The sequence below is a fragment of the Mustela lutreola genome, chromosome 2, assembly GCF_030435805.1.
Source record: "Mustela lutreola isolate mMusLut2 chromosome 2, mMusLut2.pri, whole genome shotgun sequence".
In the NCBI taxonomy this organism is placed as follows: domain Eukaryota; kingdom Metazoa; phylum Chordata; class Mammalia; order Carnivora; family Mustelidae; genus Mustela; species Mustela lutreola.
The window spans coordinates 83574001-83597190 of NC_081291.1; the positions used below are offsets into that span (position 1 = coordinate 83574001).

The 23190-nt window shown below is 40.8% G+C and overlaps 1 protein-coding gene across 14 annotated transcripts in view; it reads left to right on the top strand.

Moving 5' to 3' along the window:
* The window catches only part of THRB (thyroid hormone receptor beta), a 384236-nt gene extending 361379 nt beyond the window's left edge, over positions 1 to 22857 (top strand). For all 14 annotated transcript variants that reach the window (XM_059162483.1, XM_059162479.1, XM_059162477.1 and 11 more), the window contains 3 exons: positions 4741 to 4887; positions 10291 to 10549; positions 17873 to 22857. In XM_059162483.1, coding sequence (XP_059018466.1) covers positions 4741 to 4887; positions 10291 to 10549; positions 17873 to 18114 — 648 coding nt within the window. In that variant the 3' untranslated portion in view covers positions 18115 to 22857. The remainder of the gene's footprint in view (positions 1 to 4740; positions 4888 to 10290; positions 10550 to 17872) is intronic.
* The last annotated feature ends 333 nt before the right edge of the window (positions 22858 to 23190 follow it).

Sequence of the window (23190 nt, forward strand, 5' to 3'; positions counted from 1 at the left end):
GGTGCATTGTTCATTGATGTAACCTCAGCATCTAGTACCAGGCCGGGCTCCATAGTAGTTGCTGAATAAATATTGGTTCAACATGTATAAACATACATTTATTCACTCAACCAACCAAAAAGCATTCTGTCCTCCACCTTTTAGCTCAATGTTTTCCACACAGGAGACAACCTTAAAGCTTATGCCTCCCACCCAAGAAGTTTATATCTTACTGCATACCTACATAACGCAATAAAAAGTGATAGTAATAAATGCTGAATGCCATGAGTGATGTACATGGCCCACAATCTGTGTTCCTGTGAGATAGGCCTCATTTCACACAGGTCATCTGGGAAGACTTCGAAGAGAAAACAGAATTTGAGTGGGATAGGATTTGGAATTGGCAAAGATAAGATGGAAGTGGGGACTTGAGAGAAAGCAAAAGTCAGGAGGAAAGGCAGCAAAAGTGCAAAGCAAGTTGAGCAGGAGACATGAATAGGTAGGATGAACTGGCTCAGGAGGTCCAGTAGGGCAGCCAAGCAGGAGGAAAGTCAGAATGAGAACTGGAAGCCCCCCAGTGAGAAAGCTAAGGCAGTTTGAGCCACAGAGGTAAAAACCAGGCTTTGCCCACAGTCTACCTTGGTAACTTATCATCGGTACCTGAGCTTGATCCCAGTGCATGCTCTTTGGGGTGGTGGTGGGAGGTTGGGGTAAGCAAATATATCTCATGTCATGGATTACAAACCTATTAGCTATATCAACGTGTCTAATAGGGTCAATTGATGTCAACTATTTGTACTCTTCTTTATTTTTTTTTTAAGATTTTATTTATTTATTTGACAGACAGAGACCACAAGTAGGCAGAGAGGCAGGCAGAGAGAGAGAGGAGGAAGTAGGCCCCCCGCCAAGCAGAGAGCCCAATGCAGGGCTCGATCCCAGGACCCTGGGATAATGACCTGAGCCGAAGGCAGAGGCTTTAACCCACTGAGCCACCCAGGCACCCTTGTACTCTTCTTTATTTCTAACATCTTCCAAATATTGTAGCAAACAATGTAAAAAAATCTTTAGGGAGGTCACAGACAGGGTTACAGTGCTCAACCTTAATTTCTCATACCTCATGTGTTGACTCAGGTCAATTCATAGACTCTATTTATCTATCTATCCATTTTCTTCTGGTATCCAAGATCCATTATGGGAATAAAGCTTAATATAATAAAAAGCCTTGACTTTGTATATGATTTTATTTCTAGCAATCGTATTTTCCACTAAATACCCTACCCTGCTATTTATTTTTTTCCTTACCCTGCTATTTATTTTTCAACAGAAAAGCTTGTGATGTGGTTACCTTTTTAAGTTTAATTTTAATTAAAATTGCCATATTTCCTTATAAAACTCCCCTCCTTTTTTCAAACCTTTAGCGGTATCACAGATGTGATTCAAATGCCCCATGAACCCAGAGATTAAATGGAAATTTTTTAAAATCGGTATTAACTTAACCGACATTTCAAAGGACACTGAATACCATTAAATACAATCAGATTAGATCTATCCGTGTTCAGTGACAAGACATTTAGACTCAACCAAGCCAAACTGTAAAAATATAAAAATATTATTATTTTATTTTTATTTCTAAAAAAAACTCACCTTATGTGTGTGTGTGTGTGCATGTGTATATAAAACTCCCTTTCTTAAGGTATGACCACATTCCTCTTATCAGTCAATCTTCGTAACAGAGTTGTAAAATAAGCAAGGCAGGTGAGATGAGACTCATTTCTGGGGTGGGGGGAGACCAGTAAGGAGGTGACAAATGCCAGGAGAAGCAATGCCCAGAGGAGGACCTGATGTGCCTTATCCCTTCGTTCAGTCCATGTGAGAAAGACAGGCAGAGAGAGAGAAAAGGAAGCTGTACGTGTGATTATTCCATCAATTCTCTCTGCATCCAGAAAGCCAGCAAAGCAGTTGCCTCCCATGGGCTTCCCACACCAACTGTTGCCCCAAAACATCATCACTGACTATGATAACATGACAGACTAGTTTCCTTTCCCATTCACTGCTGCTGGCAAAGCAAACAATAAAAAATAAAATAAAATAAACAGAAGAACCTACTGGATAACCCAAAAAAGGTCAATGCTGCCAGTTTGTTATGTAATGTATTTTAAATCCTCCCCTAGGCTGTAACCACAGCTCCTACCACACCTTTGGAGAGGGCCTGGGCTGCTCCTGTTGACCCTGGTGCCCTAGTAACATGTCAGTAAGAGAGTCATCCTTTGCTTTCCTTTGTGCTAAGAATTAGATGTGAGCAATAATTGGAGAGCTGTGGGAAGAAAATGGTAACTGGATTCCTCTGAGCTGGATGTGTTATTGCCAGTCAAGTGGTTCTCAAAGTGTAGTCCCAGACCAGCAGCATCAGCATGCCCTGGGAAGTTGTTAGACATGCAGATTCCCGGGCTCTATCCCTGACCTACAGTATCAGAAACTCTGGACATGGGAACCCATCAAGTGATTCTGATGCAAGCAAGTTTGGGGACCACGGCTGTAGGCAAGCTATAGTCTTGTCACCAGCAGTGTCCTCATGACTCTGAGAGTAAGAGATTCAGCTTTGCTTGACTAGTTCTCAGTGCCAGATCCTCCTGCCCATCTCTGCCCACCGTCCCACCTCTCCCAACCCTGGGTGCCTGGTTCTAGTCTGTTCACTGTGGCTCCAGGCCATGGGATAGGCTTGAGTCTCTGACCCCTCCCATCACCTTCACAACTTCTAGTAAGGTAATGGGAGAGAATGGTAAGGGAAATAGTAGGAGTAGAATTTTGCCCCGTGGTATGAAAAGTGTACAGGCTGTGGAGCACCTTTGTGGCTCAGTCAGTTGAACATCTGACTCTTGATTTTGGCTCAGGTCATGATCCCAGGGTCATGGGATCAAGTCCCACGTCAGGGCTGCACATGAGTGCTTGCTCTCTCAGAAACATAAATCTTTGAAAAAACAAAAACAAAAACAAACTGTATCAGTTGTAAAAGCCTTGAAGTATGGGGTAGATGTGGGGTTCCTGGCAGATTGCTGGGTAGAGGCTGCGTGACCAAGATCTAGTCCTGGCCTCAGGGGATCGTTCTTAACCTCCTTGAGTCCTTTGTTTTCTCACCTGCCAATCAGGATTGTATGAAAACCACTTGAGATAATGTACTTGCTCAAAGGGGTGGCTCTCTGGCAGGCCACAGATAAATGGTGGTCATAATTATGACAACAACGAGAAAGGGCAACAGAGGGAACTGTTCCTGGTAGGTAACACAGGTGGCAATAGCAGATGGTGAGAGACCATGGTGGTCTTGGAACCCTCAGCTAAGGAGCTGGAGAGTACCAAAGTACACTGGGGAGGCTAACGTGAGTGATACAAGCACCTGGGGACTTGCTAAAATGCTGGTTCTGTACCATTAGGACAGGGGGGAGGGGGCGGCTGAGATTCTGCCTTTCTAACAAGTGCCCAGATGATACCCAAGCTGCTACACCACCCTTTGAGTAGCTATGGCTTTGAGGCTATGGCTTTTGTTCCCGGGCAAGCCAAGGGCAGAGAAGTGCCCCCGGGGACACTGAATACTAGTAATTCTAGTGTTACTAGTATAACACTAGTGGGAAAAACAGACACTAGTGTGTCTGCCTGAAAGCTTGCCAAGTTTACACAGCTCAGTTCCTCCAAGCGACCTAGAGGTGCCCCTCAGCCCCACAAGACCTCCTCCAACTAGCGTCTATAGGGCAGATGTGAACTTCGAGACCCAGCTGCTAGGTCAAAAGCAAGAATGAATCCACGGGGTGCTTCTTGCCAATGATGGGAGTTTGGGAATGTTGGTGAGGTCCAGAGCTGAAGTCTTTGGTGTAAAAAGGTAATTTTATTAAAGTTCGGGGACAGGACCCATGGGCAGAAAGAGCTACTATACTGGGGTCCTGAGGAATGGCTGATTATATACTTGGGAGTTGGGAGAGATAAGGAAAAACAGAGGTGTCCAAATGGACTTTAATATGCTAAGACTCTTTTATATGCGAAGACTCTTTCATTGGCAGAAGACTCTCAGGATACTGGAGGCCCTGTAATTGTCGAGCTCAAGTTGTTTTTCCCTTCTAGCAAAGTATTAACATTAAGACTGTCAGACACTACATCAAAATGATGTATTATACGTTGGCTAATTGAACACAATAAAATAAATAAATAAAGACTTTTAAAAATGGAAAGAAAAAAAAAAAAAAGACCGTTTTCTGGAAGAATGTCACACATATCCCACCTAGGAGTTGGGGAGGTGGCGGTGGTTAGGGGGATGTCAGCGGGTGTTTTGTCTTCAGCTTACCTTCTGCTCCCTCATCACCAGGGCATCCCCATCACACTCCTCCATCATGGCCCACAAATGCCAGAATGTGCAGGGCTCTGAAAATGCCACCCCAGAGCCCCTAGCACATATGTCACCAGGCATCCTTCATGCGTTTAGAAGCAGGATCCAAGTTCCTGTTGTTTCCCTCTGCCTCCCTCTTTCTCTCACTTTAATTCTGCAGCCGCAATTCTGTGAACATTATCACCAGCAGCTCTTAAAACAACGGCCAAGACAGTAACTTTGCTCAGAAAATTGAACTACAGAAAGCGACATAGTTTAATAATGAGCAAAGAGAAAACCGGAAATTGCATAACATGTCAATTCAGAAGAGATTTTTCTGCCACATGAGAACGATGATAAAGATCCCTTCGTGTTCTTCATTTAAAATCTTTCTTGTTTCTCCTCCTTAGCCGGAAGATATTGGACAAGCACCAATAGTAAATGCCCCAGAAGGTGGAAAGGTTGACTTGGAAGCCTTCAGCCATTTTACAAAAATCATTACACCAGCAATTACCAGAGTGGTGGATTTTGCCAAAAAGTTGCCTATGTTTTGTGAGGTAAGGACACTGTTCTTCCTTCTGCGTTATTTTTCATTGCAGGTCCATTGATTTCCAGGAATATGGAGTATTATTTATAATTCAATGTTAATTAGTAGGGACTTAGTCACATGAAAGCAATGTCAATACAAAATGAAAATACACTATTTCACTTTTATTTCCCTACTTCTCTATTCAGTCATCACTCATTAGCTAGTTCACATGAGGCTGAAGATCCTATCTATTTATGCACTGACTCCAGGCATAGCGAAATATGACTGACACTAATAACATCTGTTCATTCTGCACCTACAATGTCCCAGTTACCATGCTCAACTCTGCCCACATTAAATCCAATCCTTATAACAGATTTGCAGGATAGCTTTAATTAAGCCCATTTTATAGATGGGGAAAACTAAGATTGAAGAGATTAAGTTGATTTATCCAAACATGGGGCCATGGTTTGAGTCTAAGTCAATATGCTTTCTGTTACATATCCTAGCAAAACGGTTGTGTGGTTGTTTCCACCTCAAGAATAAGGATCTCCCTCACAGAGCAAGGATCTTAACTCCTTACCTCTCCTCTCTTTTCTTATAAGTTCACCCTTTCTTGCCCTGTTTTCATGGCACCCCGAAGAGCTCATCCACCTGAGCTTATAGGCTTTCCCTTTAGGACACCAGATCCCTCATCTCTAACTTTAGCAGTCCTACCATGTGGTGCCTGGAAGCATGGGCTCTGCAGTCAGCCGGATGGGCAGGAATCTTACGTAACTTATTTGGTGTCTTCAAATCTTGGTTATTTCATCTTTAAAATGGGAATCATGATACTATTTACTGCTTAGAGCTATTGTAAGGTTTAAATGGGATAATGATGTAAAGTGCTTAGATAGGCCTGGGGCCTAAGTGTATCCATAAATTCCACTTGTTAAGGTTTCTGTTTTATCTATTACATTACCATCCTGCCTCTAACCTCCCTTTTTTGAATCAAGTGGAGAATTTTTCCCTTTGAAAAGCTATCAGGTGCCAAACTATTGTTCTTCCCACCTCCAAAGAAACCCAGAAAGATATCAAATACACAGGTCCATGTACTGCCATGAGCCTCTTATATAAGCTATCCAAGTGAGAAGCCAATCTAGCCTCACCTAAAAGAAGCCCTCTCCTCACCTGGAAAGATTCCATCCTGCTTTGGCTTCCAGCTCATCTGTGTTTTTGGGTTTGCAATAATGGGACCCCAGCTGGAGTCTAGAGACCTCAGACACTGATGAGGACACTTTTCATTGCTTGTTTTGCACCTCCACAAAAGCCACATCCAGAAGGACAGAACAGTAGGCTTCAGGATGCAGGTATCTGACCCCCAGACCTAGCTGAGAGAGTGTGTACTTTGCTCTTGTCCCCTGCTTCACTGTGGTTGGGGCCAGGGTACCTGATGTGCCAGCTGGCAGTCCTATAGAGGGAATGACTCGTACCCCACCCCCAGAAGAGCTGGTGAGTCCTGGGGAAGGAATTTTTTCATATGTGTATTTGGTGTGGAGCATCCCATGTCTCTGACCATCTTTTTTAACTAGTATTTATTAAAGTTTGGAAGGCTATTAAAAATCACATATTCAAGGTTGGCTCAGTCTGTTGGGTCTGCCTTCAACTCAGGTCATGGTCCCAGGGTCCTAAAATTGGAGCTCCTAGTCTGGCTCCCTGCTCAATGGGGGGTCTGCTTCTGCCTATTCTTTGCCCCTCCCCTTGCTCATGCTTGCTTACAGTCTCTCTTTCTCAAATAAACAAAATTTTTTAAAAATAACATATTCAAGATTCATGGTAACACCACCTAAGGATAAACTGATGATGTTTTGGAGTCTATTTTAGTCTTTTTCAATTATGTGTGTGTATACATATATGTATATACACATGTACACACACATATACAAAATATGAAACATATATAATTTATACCATAATGTACATCTACTTATGAAACATTTTTAAACTTTTCTATTAAAGAGTAAAAGGCACTTACCATAAAGATGCTGCTCAATGAATTTTCACATACTCAACACACCCAAGTAATTAACACTGAGGTAAAGAAAAATTACCAGCACCCTGTTGTACCAAACTTCTTACCCCCAACTGTAGAGCACACATCATTAAATGTTCTTTCACAAATAAGTTTTAGTGACAACATACTATTCTAAAGAATAGATCTACATAACTGAGGTTATATGCATTGACTGGATCTTCAGTCCTTTTCCCATTTTTCACTAATATAAACATTCTCCAGTGAACATCCTGGCTCCTATGCCCTGCTCACAATACTATTTCTTAAGGGAAAATTGCAGAAGTAGATTTTAAGGACCAAAGTATACATACCTTTTAAGGCTTCTGAGATGTGTTGCCATATTGCTTTCAAGAAGGGTGCACACTCTCATAGCTGTGCCAAGGGCACTGGTTTCCTCTGACTCTCGGTGTCATCTTTCTCTTTTGTTCACTGGGTTGAGTTTGTTTTTCTGGACCTTTCTTGATCCTCACTCTCTCTGAGCTGTCTCTTGTCCCCCATCCTTAGAGTCTGAAGAGAAACTCTATTGAGGACACCACCCCTAAAACTTGAGCTAGCCTGTTAGTCATGTGTTCCCCCTTGAATACCCACCCAAAAATGTTTCTTAGAAAATGTAAAGCTCATGTCAACCAAGCACAGAGAGATATTTCAGTTAAAGAAGAAATAAAAGAAGCCATCTCCACCACCAGGAACGAACACACCATGCACTTATGGCCATGGCAAGGGTGAAGGGTCAACATGGAACTTTTCAAGCATGGATTCTGGCCAGCTTCTATCTTCACATTTCTCTCAGAAGTTTAATCCTGCTTCAAGGTCATGATTCTGTCTCTTTAACCCTGATTTGTGTAGTCTCAAAATTACAAAAAAAGGGGTGGGGGGAGGCTACTTTTACAGCAGAGATGCATTTGTTTCCAGTGTTTGTGGTTCCCTGAGGGCCTTTAGTCTTTATCACTCTCATTAAAACATTGAAGAGGAAAAGGAACTGTGTAGCCCCCTGAACTGCCTCTGGAGTGGGCTAGAGATCCCAGGTGGTCTCAAAAGCCAGAGCTTTCCTGCCAGAGGCATTTTGGGGCATGTGTTGTTTAAATTGGGCTCACAGTAATTTTCTACTAAGATCCATGCCAACCCCCCAGCCAGGTTGGTGGACACCCAGGGCTTTGAAAGATCTAAAATCGCTGCTGACAGAACTGCCAAAAAACACACATTAAGAATCATTTCTGGAGTGCAGGGCACTGTCATCTTTGCCAGTCAATCTGAGTGATGTTCTCCTGAGGAGACAGGAAGAGTATGTGGGAGTGTCCCTGCACCTCTGCCTGTCAGGCCCTTCTTGCCACGATATCACAGTGAAAGTATTGTGGCGGGTAACCAAGATCATTTGCCCACGTGTTGAAACAAATCTCAACAGCATCCTACAAATCGTTCTAAAAGGGAAAGTCATCTGGCCTAATTTTTAAACTGTTGGTGATCCTTGACAAATATGAGTTCAGCTTTCATTTCAATCTGAACCAACAGTTAAGTTTTAAAAAGAAATCTTCTACTTCATCTACACTCCAACTTAGCTACAAAGACAAGGCCTGCCCAAGTTTGCATTCCTTGTGGCAAATTAAAAAAAATAGTAATAAATTGTTTGATCTGATCAGTGATTTCTCTTTGTTATTCTATGCCAGTGGTTCTCAAGAACAAAAGGGTCCCTGGCCCCTGAAACAAAGGCAAGAGCATCCCCTGGGAACCTGGAAAATGCAGAAACTCAGAGGGTGGGACCAGCAATGTGTTTAACAAGCCCTCACATGACCCTGATGAGGCCAAATATTTCCTTGTTCCCCACAGAGATTAAAGCCAGCCCCCATCTACTTGGGCCCATTCTCCGTCTTATTGGTGGAGGATCTATCCAAGCTCAGGGTTTCCTATTTCCTACGATGATCTTGGGCCAAAAATCCAAAGATATCATCAAGGAACACAAATTTGAACCTAAATAAAAGCAATCACAGGGATTCTTTTTCTTTAATGGGTGGAAGGAGAGAATTCCAGAACCAAATATGAAATGAATTTTATTCTGGGGGAAAAGCTAAGTTTTGAAATTAAATGGTAAGGTGGCTAGGATGAGCTAGTGAAAAATATGAAATACCCCACATTTTAAATGTAATTCAGTAATATTACCTTCAGTTTTACATAACAACCAAAACTGAACTAGTCAAGTGTTGCCAAGAGTACTGCCCCAAAAGAATTTGTACCTGATTTCATGAAAAGATAACAATTATGTGTAATTTACATGTTTGTTGTTTATGGAAACTTAGTCATATCCTGAGTACTTAAAAAGAATGTGTTCTCTTCTCTTTGCGCTGGATTCTGGAAGATCTAGCTTCAAATACTAGCCTTACTCACAAAACCCCCATGTGACCCCTTAGCATGTTACTCAACCTCTCAGTGCCTTGATTTCCACTTCTGTAAATGAAATTGGAATTAGAATATTCACTTCACTGTATTGCTGTGAAGATTAAGTATAAGGTGACATCTGTAAAGCTTAGCACAATGCCCAATGCCTCAAAAATATCCATTAATAGCCTTTCAAACTACTTTGATAATGGCTTTTAATTAAACATTCTATCCCCCCAGAAAGTAAAACTCTGATTTTTTGTTATTTTGCTAACAAAGTTGCTTTTTTTAAAAGTTTATTATAAATGTTACCACATTATCACAAATCCTAATTAACAAGGCAACCAAATATGCTTAAAACAAGATTACAGTCTGGCAGAGAAACCCAATGTGTGAAGTAATTCTGGTGCCTCCGTTACTGAGTACATAACCCTAAGAGCCAGGAGATCTGAATTCTAGTCTCACCTCTGCCTCTAACTCACTGGGTGACTTTGGCTAAAGCTTTTACATCTCTGGGCCTCGGGAACGACATGCCTCTATATGTGACCTTCTCCTTCTGTGCCTTTTGAGAGACCCAAGGAGCAAACTTGCTTCAAAAAACAAAGAGAAGCAGAGTTGCCAGCTGATGACTCATAGAACTATGAGAAATGTAGGTAAGCTTAATGTAAACCATGTTCTCAAGCAATGATCAGTTGGTGTTATTATACAAAACCCCAGAGTAAGGGATTTTTAGCACGATTTCACACAGGACTGTAATCCCAGTTGGAGATCTATATCCATCATAAAAGAAAGGCAAAGTACTGACATTAAAATTGGTCACCAACTTGGAGTCTGAAAAATGGTTGTTGAAAATCTGCAGCCAAGTAGGAAGGGAAAAGCCATGGGCTCAAAGAATGCAAGATCGAGTTGATCACCAGATTTGGTCTCTGTTGCTATTAAGATACTGCATATTATTGCTCACTGACATCTGTGTGCTTATTCTTGCTGATGTGAGCTGGTTTTTTTCAGCTGCCATGTGAAGACCAGATAATCCTCCTCAAAGGCTGCTGCATGGAGATCATGTCCCTTCGTGCTGCTGTGCGCTATGACCCAGAAAGTGAGACTTTAACCTTGAATGGGGAAATGGCAGTGACGCGGGGCCAGCTGAAGAACGGGGGTCTTGGGGTGGTGTCGGACGCCATCTTTGACCTGGGCATGTCACTGTCTTCTTTCAACCTGGATGACACTGAAGTAGCTCTCCTTCAGGCGGTCCTGCTAATGTCTTCAGGTAAGTGCTCCCAGACTCGTTACTGGGCGACAAGAGCTTTTGTGTGCCGGATGCTAATTCAAATTATTTGATGAGTTCCCAGTCCCCCACCTCCCCTTTAGCTTCAGAATCATAGCTCACTCTCTTTCAGCAAGCAATTGGGGTTTTGCCAATGAACTGGGAACTAAAGGGGCGTGTCAGGTATCTGATGCTTCCTGAAGTCTCAGCGTAGAAGGAAGAACCCAAAGAAGCCATTTTAAAGACTCTATGAAATGGTCTACCTTCAGTGGACACCACCCAGCCTGCCTCATAGTCATTGGCCAACCCTGACCCCTTCTGGTTTTATATATGCAGGATACAAGTATGAGTGACCACACCACTCCGTGTTAAGTTCTGGTTAGGGAAATCACGAGTGAAAGCTGAAATTTTGATGGCTTAGCTAAAACTTAATTTTCAGCTATTTATTGCTAAATAGTACACTATCCCAAAAGTTACTGGCTTAAATTTAGCAGGGGTTGGGGCTGAGACCTCAGACATAGCTTCAGGCCTCTCTCCATACAGCCTCTCCTCTGGCAGGCCAGTTGAACTCTTCCATGACTGGTGGATTCCAAGAAGGAGAGTTCCGAGCACATGAAAGCAAAATTGCAGAGTCCCAGGTTAGAGTCATATAGCATCATTTCTGCCACATACTGTTGGTCCAAACAAGACCCAGCACCAGCCCAGAGTCAAGAGCCCACCTCTAGATGGGAAAAAATGGCAGAGTTTGTAGCCATTTTTAACCTACCCCAAGCTCATTATCAGGACTCCAGACTCCTTCAGTGAAGAGTGAATAATAATGCTGACACTTTTCTCCTCAGAGATCATGCCATTTAATAAATAAGAAATGCAAAATCGACAAACTCTTGAAGGAAAGCTAGTCTTTAAATAGAAGATAGTGGGGTGCCTGGGTGGCTCAGTCAGTTGGGCATCCTGCTGTTGGGTTTGGCTGGGTCATGATCTCAGGGTCCTGGGATCAAAACCCACATAGTTCTCCCTACTCAGCAGGGAGACTGCTTGTCTTCCTCTTCCTCTCCCCCCCCAACTTGCGTTCTCTCTCTCTCAAATAAATAAATAAATTTTAAATAAAAAATAAATAGAAGGTAGTTTCAGAGGCCTCCTGTGCCTTTTCAGAGCTCCATCAGCTTAGATGTGCCTTGGCACATGTCACTCAGCACTATAGCTATCAGTTTAACTTATCCACCTCTCCCTCTGGACTGTTTATTTTTTGAGACAGAAATATGTCTAGCTATACACCTACTGCCTAAGCCAGTGTTTACTAGAATTTGAAAAACGTTTATTGGCTAAATCACTAAACAGATGGGTAAATTATCAGTCACAAATACAATGAGAATCCTTTATAAAGTTCATGCTTCCTGGTTCACTCAAAATTCCTTTTTTTTTTTTTTTTAAGCTCATCTTGAAGTGTATTTGCTATATAGCATTTAAGTGTGGCAGACATTTTTTTAAAAACTCTTTTTATTAGGAAAAATCTCAAACATACGTAAGTGCCAGTAGCATAAGGAACCCAGCTGTATGCTGTGGCAGACAAGAGGCAGGGTACCCCCCCAGGTTTCCCACCTTCTAATGTTTACACCCCTATACAATCCCTTCCCACTGAGTGTGTGCAGAACCTGTGACTTGCTTCAACAGAATGCGATGAATTCAATGTCACCCCCATGTGATGAGGTTGCATTATGTTATGTAAGATCCCTTCTTGCTAATAGGCTTGCTCCGGAGACTCTCCTTGCTGGCTGGCTGAAGTAAGCAGCCACTTGGGAAAACTCACATGGCAGGGACCTGCATATGGCCTTTTGGAGCTGAGGTGGGGTGGGGGGGTCTCTAGTCAACAGTGAGAAATTGGAGTCCTCAGTACTTCACAAGAGTTATTCTTAAAGAAAAAAATGGATAACTTATCTAAGGATTCACTATGTGACCTTGAGTCAACCCCTTATCTTCTCTGGGCTTCAGTGTCTTTTAAAATAAAGAAATTGAACTAAATAAATGGGAATTATATCCCTGGAGGGGGGATTCAGGGTAATTTTTTAGCTGAAATTATAGTGCTACAAAGACAATTTTATAACATTGAACCACATAGTGAGAAAGCTATTTCTCTGAGAATTTTCTTTCTGCTTGTATCTCCTAAATAAGGCAAGCAGAGGGATTCATTTTGGTGCCAATCTGTCCTGAACACCTCTCTAAACTCAATGACCTTCCTTTTTAACAGACAGAGCGGGTCTTGGGCACAGTCTTCAGCAAGAATCTTTAGCCAAAGTTTAATAAAGTTTCTGTCACACACCCATTTTGGTGGTTATCTTCTATGTATGGCAAATGGATTTTTATTTACTGAATAATACAGTGTTTCCTCCGTAGTGAGTTAATTTTAAGAGACCGTTAAGCAAATAATCTCAGTAAGGTAAATTAAAGGAGTATGTTAAAATTGTGATACCAAACTCTATCAAGCACTTAACTTAATGATTCTTCCCCATCCCCTGCCTCTGATGACACTGTCACCACCTGACAGCCACGTGACTTACTAAAACCTTTTAAAACTCTTCTCCACCCTAATGACCAGGGTATTTTTCATTAATACTTCCAGGACCAGAAAAAGATTACAAGACACTTTATGTTGGCACATGATAGCTCCATATCTGTGCTCCTTGGCTCCAGCCCTTCTCAGGGTTATCATCTAAGCCATTGTTCTATGTGGCACAATATCTTAGGCCTCTTCTTCAAAGCCTCTTCCAGGAGCTGCTACCACTAAGTTCTTTGGTCCTGCAGTGATGAGCGGAGAGCTAAAATGGAAATGATCTGAAGGACGTATCTTTGAGAAATTGTCTTTTTTTTTTTTTTTTAAGATTTTATCTATTTGACACAGAGAAAGAAATCACAAGTAGGCAGAGAGGCAGGCAGAGAGAGAGGAGGAAGCAGGCTCCCTGCGAAGCAGAGAGCCCGATGTGGGGCTCTATGCCAGGACCCTGGGATCATGACCTGAGCCGAAGGCAGCGGCTTTAACCCACTGAGCCACTCAGGCACCCCGAGAAATTCTGTCTTAAGGAGTTAAAAAGAGTCTTTGACCTTTAAAATATTTCTTCATAAACATGCTTAGCACCATTTGAATATGATCAAAATGTCCTTTCATTTTCTCTGTGTCATTTATATGACCACCTTACCTTTATTTCTCATCAAAGGACAGAATTTTGAGACGACAAAACCCAGGTTATATTTTTCCCCCTTGAAGGAATACATCCAGAGCAGAATTATGTTGATTTTCTGTTTGGATCAAAAGGAAAAGGATCCTGTGGTGAATTCTTCTGGCACACTCAAAGCAAGAGAGAAGAGAAGGGAGAGGGAGGGAGAAGGATCGAGGAGACTCAGAGCAGCATCGTCAAACACAAAGGAAAACATAAGAATGCACAAATGACAATTCAAGCCAAATAGGGGATGCCAAAAGCCCATATATTTTGTTTAAACTCAAAAGAGTGAATTGAGAGACATCAGTGCTGAGCCTTCTTTATAGATTAAGCAGACCCCTGTTTTGCTTTATACTAGCACAGATCTTTCAATAACTGGACACTTGAAGTGTGAACTTACTTGATCAAAGCCACATAGAACAAAAAGAGGTGTACTGGGCAGTGGGGTGGTCAGGCTCCCTGGAGCTATATGAGGAATCCAGCCAGGTTTATAAATTATTATTTGGGGGGGGTTATTGAGGTATAATTTACATATAACATCATATTAGTCTCAGATGTACAACATAATTAAATTTGTATATATTGCAAAATGATCACCACAGTAAGTCTGAATAACGTCTGTCTCCATATATAGTTACAAATTTTTTTCCTGTGATGAAGACTTTTGTGTTCTAATCCCTTAGCAACTTTTCAAATATGCAGTAGGCATCAAACTATAGTCACCATACCATACATTACATTTCCAAGATTTATTTTTTTTTTTTATAACTAGAAGTTTGTTTGTATCTTTAGACCTTCTTCTTTCATTAAGCCCACCCCAGCCTACAGCCTCTGGCAACCACCAATCTGTTCTCTGTTTCTATGAGCCTGGTTTTGTTTGTTTATTTCTTTGTTTTTAGATTTCTCATCTAAGTGAGATGATACAGTATTTGTCTTTCTCTGACTTATTTTCCTTAGTATAATGTCCTCAAGGGCCATCAATATTGTTGTAAATGGCAAGACTTCATTCATTTTTTTTGTGGCTAATATGCCATTGTATGTATATACCACATCTTCTTTATCTATTTGTCCATGGATGGACAATTAGGTTGTTTCCATATCTTGGCTATTGTAAATAATGCTACAATGAACATGGGTCCATATATCTTTTCAAGTTAGTGTTTTTGTTTTCTTTGGATAAATATCACTGGATCATATGGTAATTCTATTTTTAATTTTTTGAGGAACCTCCATATTGTTTTCCATTGTGGCTGTACCAATTTGCATTGCCAGCGATAGTGCACAAGGGTTCCCTTTTCTCCACATCCTTGCCAACATTTATAATCTCTTGTCTTTTTGATAAACTGCCATTCTATTTCATGGTGGTTTTGATTTGCATTTCCCTAATGATTGGTGATGTTGAACATTTTTACATGTGCCTGTTAGCCATCCATATGTCTTCTTTGGAAAAAATGTCTCTTCAGATCCTCTGCCCAGTTTTTAAACAATTTTGGGTTTTCTTGTTACTGAGTTGTAGGAGTTCTTTTTATATTTTCATATTTACCTCCTATCAGATATATTAAAGGGCAAATATTTTCTCCCATTATTTGCAAATATTTTCTCCCATTACATAGGTTTCCTTTTCATTTTTAATGGTTTCCCTTTGTTGTATAGAAGCTTTTTTGTTTGATGTAGTCCCATTTTATTTTTGCTTTTGGAATCAGATCTACAAAAATTATCACCAAGACTAATATGACTGAGCTTACCACCTCTGTTTTCTTCCAGGAGTTTTATGGTTTGAGGTCTTAGATTCAAGTCTTTGATCTGTTTTGAGTTAATTTTGTATATAGTATAAGATAGGAGTCTAGGGACGTCTGGGGTGGCTCAGTGGGTTGGGTCTCTGCCTTCAGCTCAGGTCATGATCTCAGGGTACTGGGATCAAGTGCCACCATTGGGCTCTCTGTTCCGCAAGGAGCCTGCTTCCCCTCTCTTTCTGCCTGTCTCTCTGCCTACTTGTGATCTCTCTCTCTCTGTCAAATAAATAAATAAAATCTTAAAAAAAAAAAAAAAAAAAAAGATAGGAGTCTAGGTTCACTCTTTTGCATGTGGTTGTCCAGTCTTCTCACCATCATTTACTAAAGAGACTATCCATTCCTCATTGTTTATTCTGGGTTCCTTTGTCATAAATTAACTAACTATATATACATTAGTGTATTTCTGGGCTATTTATTCTGTTCCATTGACTTCTGCATCTACTTTTATACCAATACCATACCATTTTGATTACTATAGCCTTATAGTTTAAAATCAAGAGAGCATGATGCCCTCAGCTTTGTTCTTCTTTCTCAAGACTGCCTTGGTTATTAAGGGTCTTTTGTGTTTCCATACAAATTTTAGGATTCTCTGTCCTATTTCTGTGAAAATACCTTTGAAATTTTGATATGGATTGCATCAAATCTGTAGACCACTTTTGATAGGATGCATATTTTAACAATATTAATTCTTCCAATCCATGAACACAGAATATCTTTCCATTTATTTGTGTCTCCTTCAATTTCTTCTATCAATGTCTTATATTTTTCAGTGTATAGGTCTTTTACTTCCTTGGTTAAATTTATTCCTGAGTATTTTATTCTTTTTGACACTATTGTAAATGGGATTGTGTTCTTCATTTCTATTGCTGATAATTCATTATTAATTTATAGGAACAAAACAGATTTTTTTGTATATTAACTTTGTATACTGCTGAATTTGTTTATTAATTCCAACAGGTTTTTGGTAAAGTCTTGATTTTCTATATATAATATCGTCTCATCTGCAAATAGTGAGTTTTACCTTCCTTTCCAATTTGGATGCCTATTATCTCTTTTTCTTGTCTAATTGCTCTAACTAGAACTTTAGTACCATGTGGGATAAACTGTTAAGAATGGGAATCCTTGTCTTGTTCCTAATCTTAGAGGAAAAGTTCTCAGCTTTTCACCACTGGATATGATGTTAGCTAGGGGCTTGTCATATATACCTTTACTATGTTGAGGTACATTCCCTCTGTACCCACTTTTGTACCCCAAGTGTTTGCAGCCTGGATGTTCCCCAGTCATCTCAACTTCTCATCACATCTCTTTTATCATTTTTGTAAAATTGTCATAAGTCCCCTCTCACATATATGAAGAAAGCCAGAAGTCCTCCCAAGACTTGGGAAGATTTCAGGGTCATTACACAGTCATGGTCTCCTCTTGCTCCAGCTTCCCACTGTATTCTTCTCTTCTCTGCACAGGGTGATACTAGCATGGCTCATATCTTTTCTTATCATTTTAATTCCCCCAAAACGCCACCAATAAAAGGCTGCTACAGGTAGCAGTTTTATCACCTGTATAAGGGATAAGAAGGAGTAGATCATTACAACCCAGAAAACTAAAATTGGATATTGAGCTTCTTTGTCTCTGTAAGAATTTCTTATTGTCTGACACTCCTCCTTTGGCATTCAGGCCTCCTACAATGTTTCCAGTCCCTTCTCACATCTCCCCTCCTCTGTGCTTCCATGCTTGTCTTCCCCTCTCTGCCAGGCAGCCAGTGGAAACTCAAAGTCTTCCCCTTATTATGCACAGTATTTCAACTCTAGAGTTGAGAATTCTCCTTCTTTTTTTTTTTTTAAAGATTTTATTTATTTATTTGACAGAGAGAGATCACAAGTAGGCAGAGAGGCAGGCAGAGAGAGAGAGAGGAGGAAGCAGGCTCCCTGCTGAGCAGAGAGCCCGATGCGGGACTTGATCCCAGGACCCCGAGATCATGACCTGAGCCAAAGGCAGCGGCTTATCCCACTGAGCCACCCAGGCGCCCAAGAATTCTCCTTCTGTATCGTAAGAGGGAGGCATGCCATTCCCACCCAGCAAGGTGATTTGTCTAATCTAGACACATTTATCTGAACAAAGTACTGACTCCCTTTGTGTAAACATTGTGATACTTCCTGAGACCCTGGTCCCTGAGGCCCCAGAGTTCATGATGCATCCATGTTCATTCCTAGGAGTTGATAGGTCCCCAGTTCTGCCCACTTCACACTCAAAGGCTTGAACTGGACAGAGCAGGGCTTTCTCCTTTCCACTTTTGAATTAACATTCATCTTTGTTCTTCTCTTTAGACCGCCCAGGGCTTGCCTGCGTTGAAAGAATAGAAAAATACCAAGATAGTTTCCTGTTGGCCTTTGAACACTATATCAATTACCGAAAACATCATGTGACACACTTTTGGCCAAAACTCCTGATGAAGGTGACAGACCTGCGGATGATTGGAGCCTGCCATGCCAGCCGCTTCCTGCACATGAAGGTGGAATGCCCCACGGAACTCTTTCCCCCATTGTTCTTGGAAGTATTCGAGGATTAGACTGACTGACTTCATTCTCATAATTCCTACAGCACTACTGGGTGTCATTTCATTCCATTGCCTAGATCTTTTTTGTTTGTTCCTTTGTTTCTTTGTGTTGGGAGGGACTGTTTGGGGGTAAAGGGAGGTAGTCCTTAGCATAGACATGGATGAAATTGCCCCTTGAATGCGGGTACTTGTAACTATTGCATTTTGTTCTCCTGTCCTTTGATGTGAATGCTTTGAAGATTTTACAGTTGTGGAGGTAGGATGGGGACAATCATTAATTCACCAGCACCAAGCCATCACCAGCTCCCATCTGTCCCTGGTCAGAGACTGAAGCAAGCAAAATGGTGTGGCAGAAGACTAACGAAGCCTTAAAACCAAGATAATATGGTCATCTGAATCTGGTCCTGATTTTTGCAGGGCTCAAATTAGTATGGTGCAAACCACCTTTGGTTAAGATGTGGCTTTCAGCTTTCTAGGGAAAGGTCTGAACTGGTTTTTATCTATTCAAGAGCATGCTGTTTTCAGCACTCTTCATTCTCTCCTAGCAGCATAACTTGGAATGTATAGAAATATTTGTTCCTCAAATATCAGCTGTCTTTTCACTCTAATTTTTATAATCCTATGATTTCATTCAAGTTATACAAGGGTGTGACTCAAAGATGTGCAGGTATCTGACTGACGGAGGCCTACAAGGGAAACAATTTTCCTCAGCAAGCCCAAAGAAATTAGAAAGCTTCATTAATGTCAGTGACTCAACAGTTTCCAAAAATCCACATGGTGTTACCTCAGAGTAGAAAGGCTACTTTACAGTTTAGGCTCAGAGAAAATTTCTACCAAAATCAAACCAATTTACAGAGTGTTGTCACTTTTCAATGACATCTGATCTGTCATCTCTCAAACTTCTGAAGTTGTTTAATCCTGACTGCATCTTTGCTGAGCTGACAACATATTTCCCTCTGGATTAAATCTTCTAATCAAGGAGAGATAACAAGCTGAAATTTGAGTCTTGTTCTGGAGGAATTCTGAGAGATAAGTACGGTGCATTCTGAGTTGAAGGAAGTGCAGTGTTCTGAGAGTCTCTTCATGTGCTGATGGTTCCCTTTGGTCTTAGATCCTCAAGCTCTTTGCTCTACAAATAAATGTTACCTAGTCCCCTTTTCCCTCTGACTCTCAGGCTTGACTATCACTGAACAAAGACCAGTTTGACCACTGACCCTCCCGGTCCCTCCTAGAGCATTGCCCTGACATATATTTCACAGAAAATACCTGCAGACCATGTACATGAACATCAACTTCCCTGCCTCACCCTCCTCCCTGATGACAAACACTGTAGTAGGTTGTGCCCAGAAAACCCATGATGATCCCTGATCATTTCAACTTAAGAAAATGGGCAAAGAATGTACCCATGTAATTGAATGTATCTTGTTCTTCACTGGCATAGTAGACATGAACTACTCCTTTACCTGCCTTGAACTGCCTTATCCTGGAGATATTGGGGAAAATAAGCCATATCCGTGAGATTTAACTAAAAAACAAAAAATTAAAAAAAAAAAAAAAAGGGAATGCAAGTCACTGTGAAAACCAAGTGGACTAACTTTTTTAACTTGCCCAGAGTCAGGGTGCCTGAGTTCTAGTTTGTACTCAGTCAGCTGGTGGATTTGTGACCTTCGGTCTTGGTTTTCTCACCTGGGAGAAAGTCATGAACTTTAAAATTTTTCCCATTCTTAATATTGTACTAGTTTGGGGGTGGGGGGGGTAGGGATCTGTTCCTTTTTGATGGTTTCTTTCATATTCAAATTTCTAGCTTTATTAAACAGAAATTATGGTCCTCAACAGTTAGGGAAAGCATATTTGGTGTTGAGTCAAAACAAGAATTTGATATACTTTTATCAACTGTGTAGAGAAAGGCAGGATGGCATTGGAAAAAGGAGAGGAATAGCACTGAAAAACTTAAGTGTGACTGGGAATAATCTGGAAGGAAAAAGATATGTTTCATACACGAAAGTGATAATACTGGCTTCAGAGGAAATAAGAATATGGCCATGGAACTAGCTGAGCAAAAAAAGGGAAGTAAGGGAAGAGATTAAAATTATAAACATGAAATTCATGGGCAGATAACCTGCTTTGACTTTATCTATAGTTTGTTTTGTTTTGTTTTCTCTAAGGCAGCCTCTAGCCAGTCTCTTGAAGTCCTTGCTTTGTTCGCAATCCATCTCTCTCTGTTGACTCTTCTTGGAGAAGTACTCTTTGAAACATAATGCTGAATTGCCTTCTACACTCAAGGGTAACTCTGAAAAACTCTGTGGTGAGAGGCAAGTTTTCTCTCAGAAGGGAATGAGAGGAAGGTGAGCAGGAGGGGGTAGTGGAGGGTTCACAGACCTGTTGAGCATCAAGCCTTCCCTGGGAAAGTTACCTCAATTTGTTTGACAGAGTTTCCATAGTACATGAGACACACCCAGATTCAAATATAAGTACAGAGCCTGATCTAAGGCTAAATCTGATGCTTTGGGGATTAACCATGACTAGGCATTGTCCAAATGATACAGTATATCTACAATAATCCAGCCAGCCTCAAGTAAATTTATGTTTGATCCTCAGTTCCCTATATGACTGCCTTAAATAGGCAAACTGCTGATCTAAAACTCTTGTTGTAGGCCAAATACTTTATGCTGAGCGGGACACTCCTTAAAGTACTTCAGTTTGAAAGAAAGGCTGTAAGACTCAAAGAATCATGACCCTGGGGTCGAAATGATTCATTCTTCTGTAACCAGTTGAGGTGCTTAGTGCATCTCAAGACTCCATCTCATAAAACTCAATCAGGAGGGATTTACCCTGGATTTCTTTTTTCTTTCTTTTTTTTCTTTTTTTTTTTTTTTTTTTTTACATCTTCTCTTATATTGTCCGGGCTTTCATATCAAGTGTGGACCTGATTGAAACCCCTCACAGAGGGGAGACATCCCAGTAAAGGAGAATACACCTGTACAACTGGGATTCTTATTTATAAATCACTTCACTTTGGGGGATGAGTGTTGTGGGTGTCTGTGTGTCTGTGTGTGTGTGTGTCTGTGCGCGCGCGCGTGTGTTTGTAATCCTCAAGTGTACTTTGCTCTTCAATTTAGATGTGCAGTATTTCCAGAAATAGTGAAAAAAAAATAAGATCTTTTCTTCTTTATGATTCTGCTCAAAACACCACGTGCTGCCTCAGAGCTTTTTCTAGTCAAATGAGCCTTGGTCCTCAATGACGTGCTTGCCGTGTTGATGCCTCAGCCCAGTGATACCCCCTCACCTGTGCCCCAAGTGACACCTCTTCCATCTGCAGCGCGGTCATCGGTCATCGGGGTGGACCGCCAGGCTCGGCTCTGCTCCAGCAACGCCATTCTCATTGCTCTTCTGTGGACAGGTGCCCAAGTCTTGGCACCTCCACAACACTAAGCCCCCAAGAGACTCAGCCTCCACGGAACTGCTGAGAACCCTCAAAGCATGTCATTGTCAGTGATCCATTTTTATTCTCTGGAACTCTAACCTATTTGTGTCAAATTGACCTTTTGATGCATGAGTCATAAATTATGAAATCGGTCTTATGGTTTTTGAAATGTAGCCAGCATTTGTAAGGCTAAACCTTTTTCACAAACTGAATTTAAGTGAATAACCAAGCCGCAGTTCTTCTCCCAAAGGAGAGTGCTTACAGACATTTGAATCTCTTTGCCCTTTCCAACAGCTATGGCATCAGGTTCTAAAATAAGCTTGTAATTTTTCCTGTTATTTTAATAATATGGAAATATTAGCATAGTGTTTCTTTTGATAGTGATAGATTATAATCCATATTTAAATTTTATAGAGAAGAAATTTTATTGTACTGTGATGTAGATATTTATTATCCAGGTAAGGATTTGCCCGGTGTGTATTTTTTACAATTGAAACATTTTACTTTAATCTTTAAAAAAAAATACATTAAAAACAGACACACACACACACACACACAAAAAAAAAAAAACCGGACTGGGGGTAAAAAGGTTTGGCCTTATCACAGAATTTTTACTGTGCTGTATAAATGTTTGCAAATGCAAAAAGTGTGCATTTCTAGTGTGTTTCCACATTAATTAATGCCGCCTTCAAGAGCAATATCGTGCAGGTAAAACGCTGTTTGTGGCTTTCTGTTGCACAGTTAAAGCTGACCCACCTTATGCACAAGACAATCAAATATAAATCTGTCCTCCTCAGGATGCAGACAATACTCATGTAAATTACGGAGCACAATGTAAGACAAAAGATGACACTTTATTTAATTACACAAGTATTGTTGCTATAAAAGATGTAAGGGCATGAATGAGCTGACATTACACCACTTCTTTGTTTTGGTTCTTCCTAATTAACTTGGCATTTTTCATTGGATTATAGAGCCAAATTAGTTCTCTATGCTTTCCCCAGAGAAAACACGTTCCCCCCCACACACACATAATGTCTTCATGCCCTGAGAATCAGAAAAGTACTACAGAATAGGCAAAGATTTACAGTCACAGGAAGATATGTGTTTTGCAAACAGTGTTAAGTGATATTGCTAGGTTGGTAATATTTTTTTCAGCCTAAAACTCTGTTAAAATCTGTGATCAAAATGTTTTAAACTATCCAAAAAGAAAATTTGTATATTTGGGAAAAATGAATTTTTACATAGCTTTTGTATGCAGATATTAAATTGTAATTATGAATATAGTGGGCGTAGATAAACTCATAAGCTTCAATTCTAAAAAAGAAAAAGCTTATAACCGACATACTTGCCTGTCTTTTTCTTTAAATATTATTATTTTCTAAATAAGCATAGGATTGCCTGCTCTTCTCATCTCGGCTGCTTCCAAAGGGAGGGAAGCAGGGATATACGGGGATTTATTTCATAAGCACCTACTAGAATAAACAAAGTTCCTTAGGAGGAAGGCACAGAGGTTGGGGGTAGAAGTAAAAAGGCTAATGAGGGACTACTTTTTCAGAAGGGGCCACAGAGATGGGTTGGGGGGAGGAAGAATTAAATTTTTCAACTCAAGGACTATTTGCCTTCTCTCAAAACGTTCCAAAATATTATTAATGGAATTATAC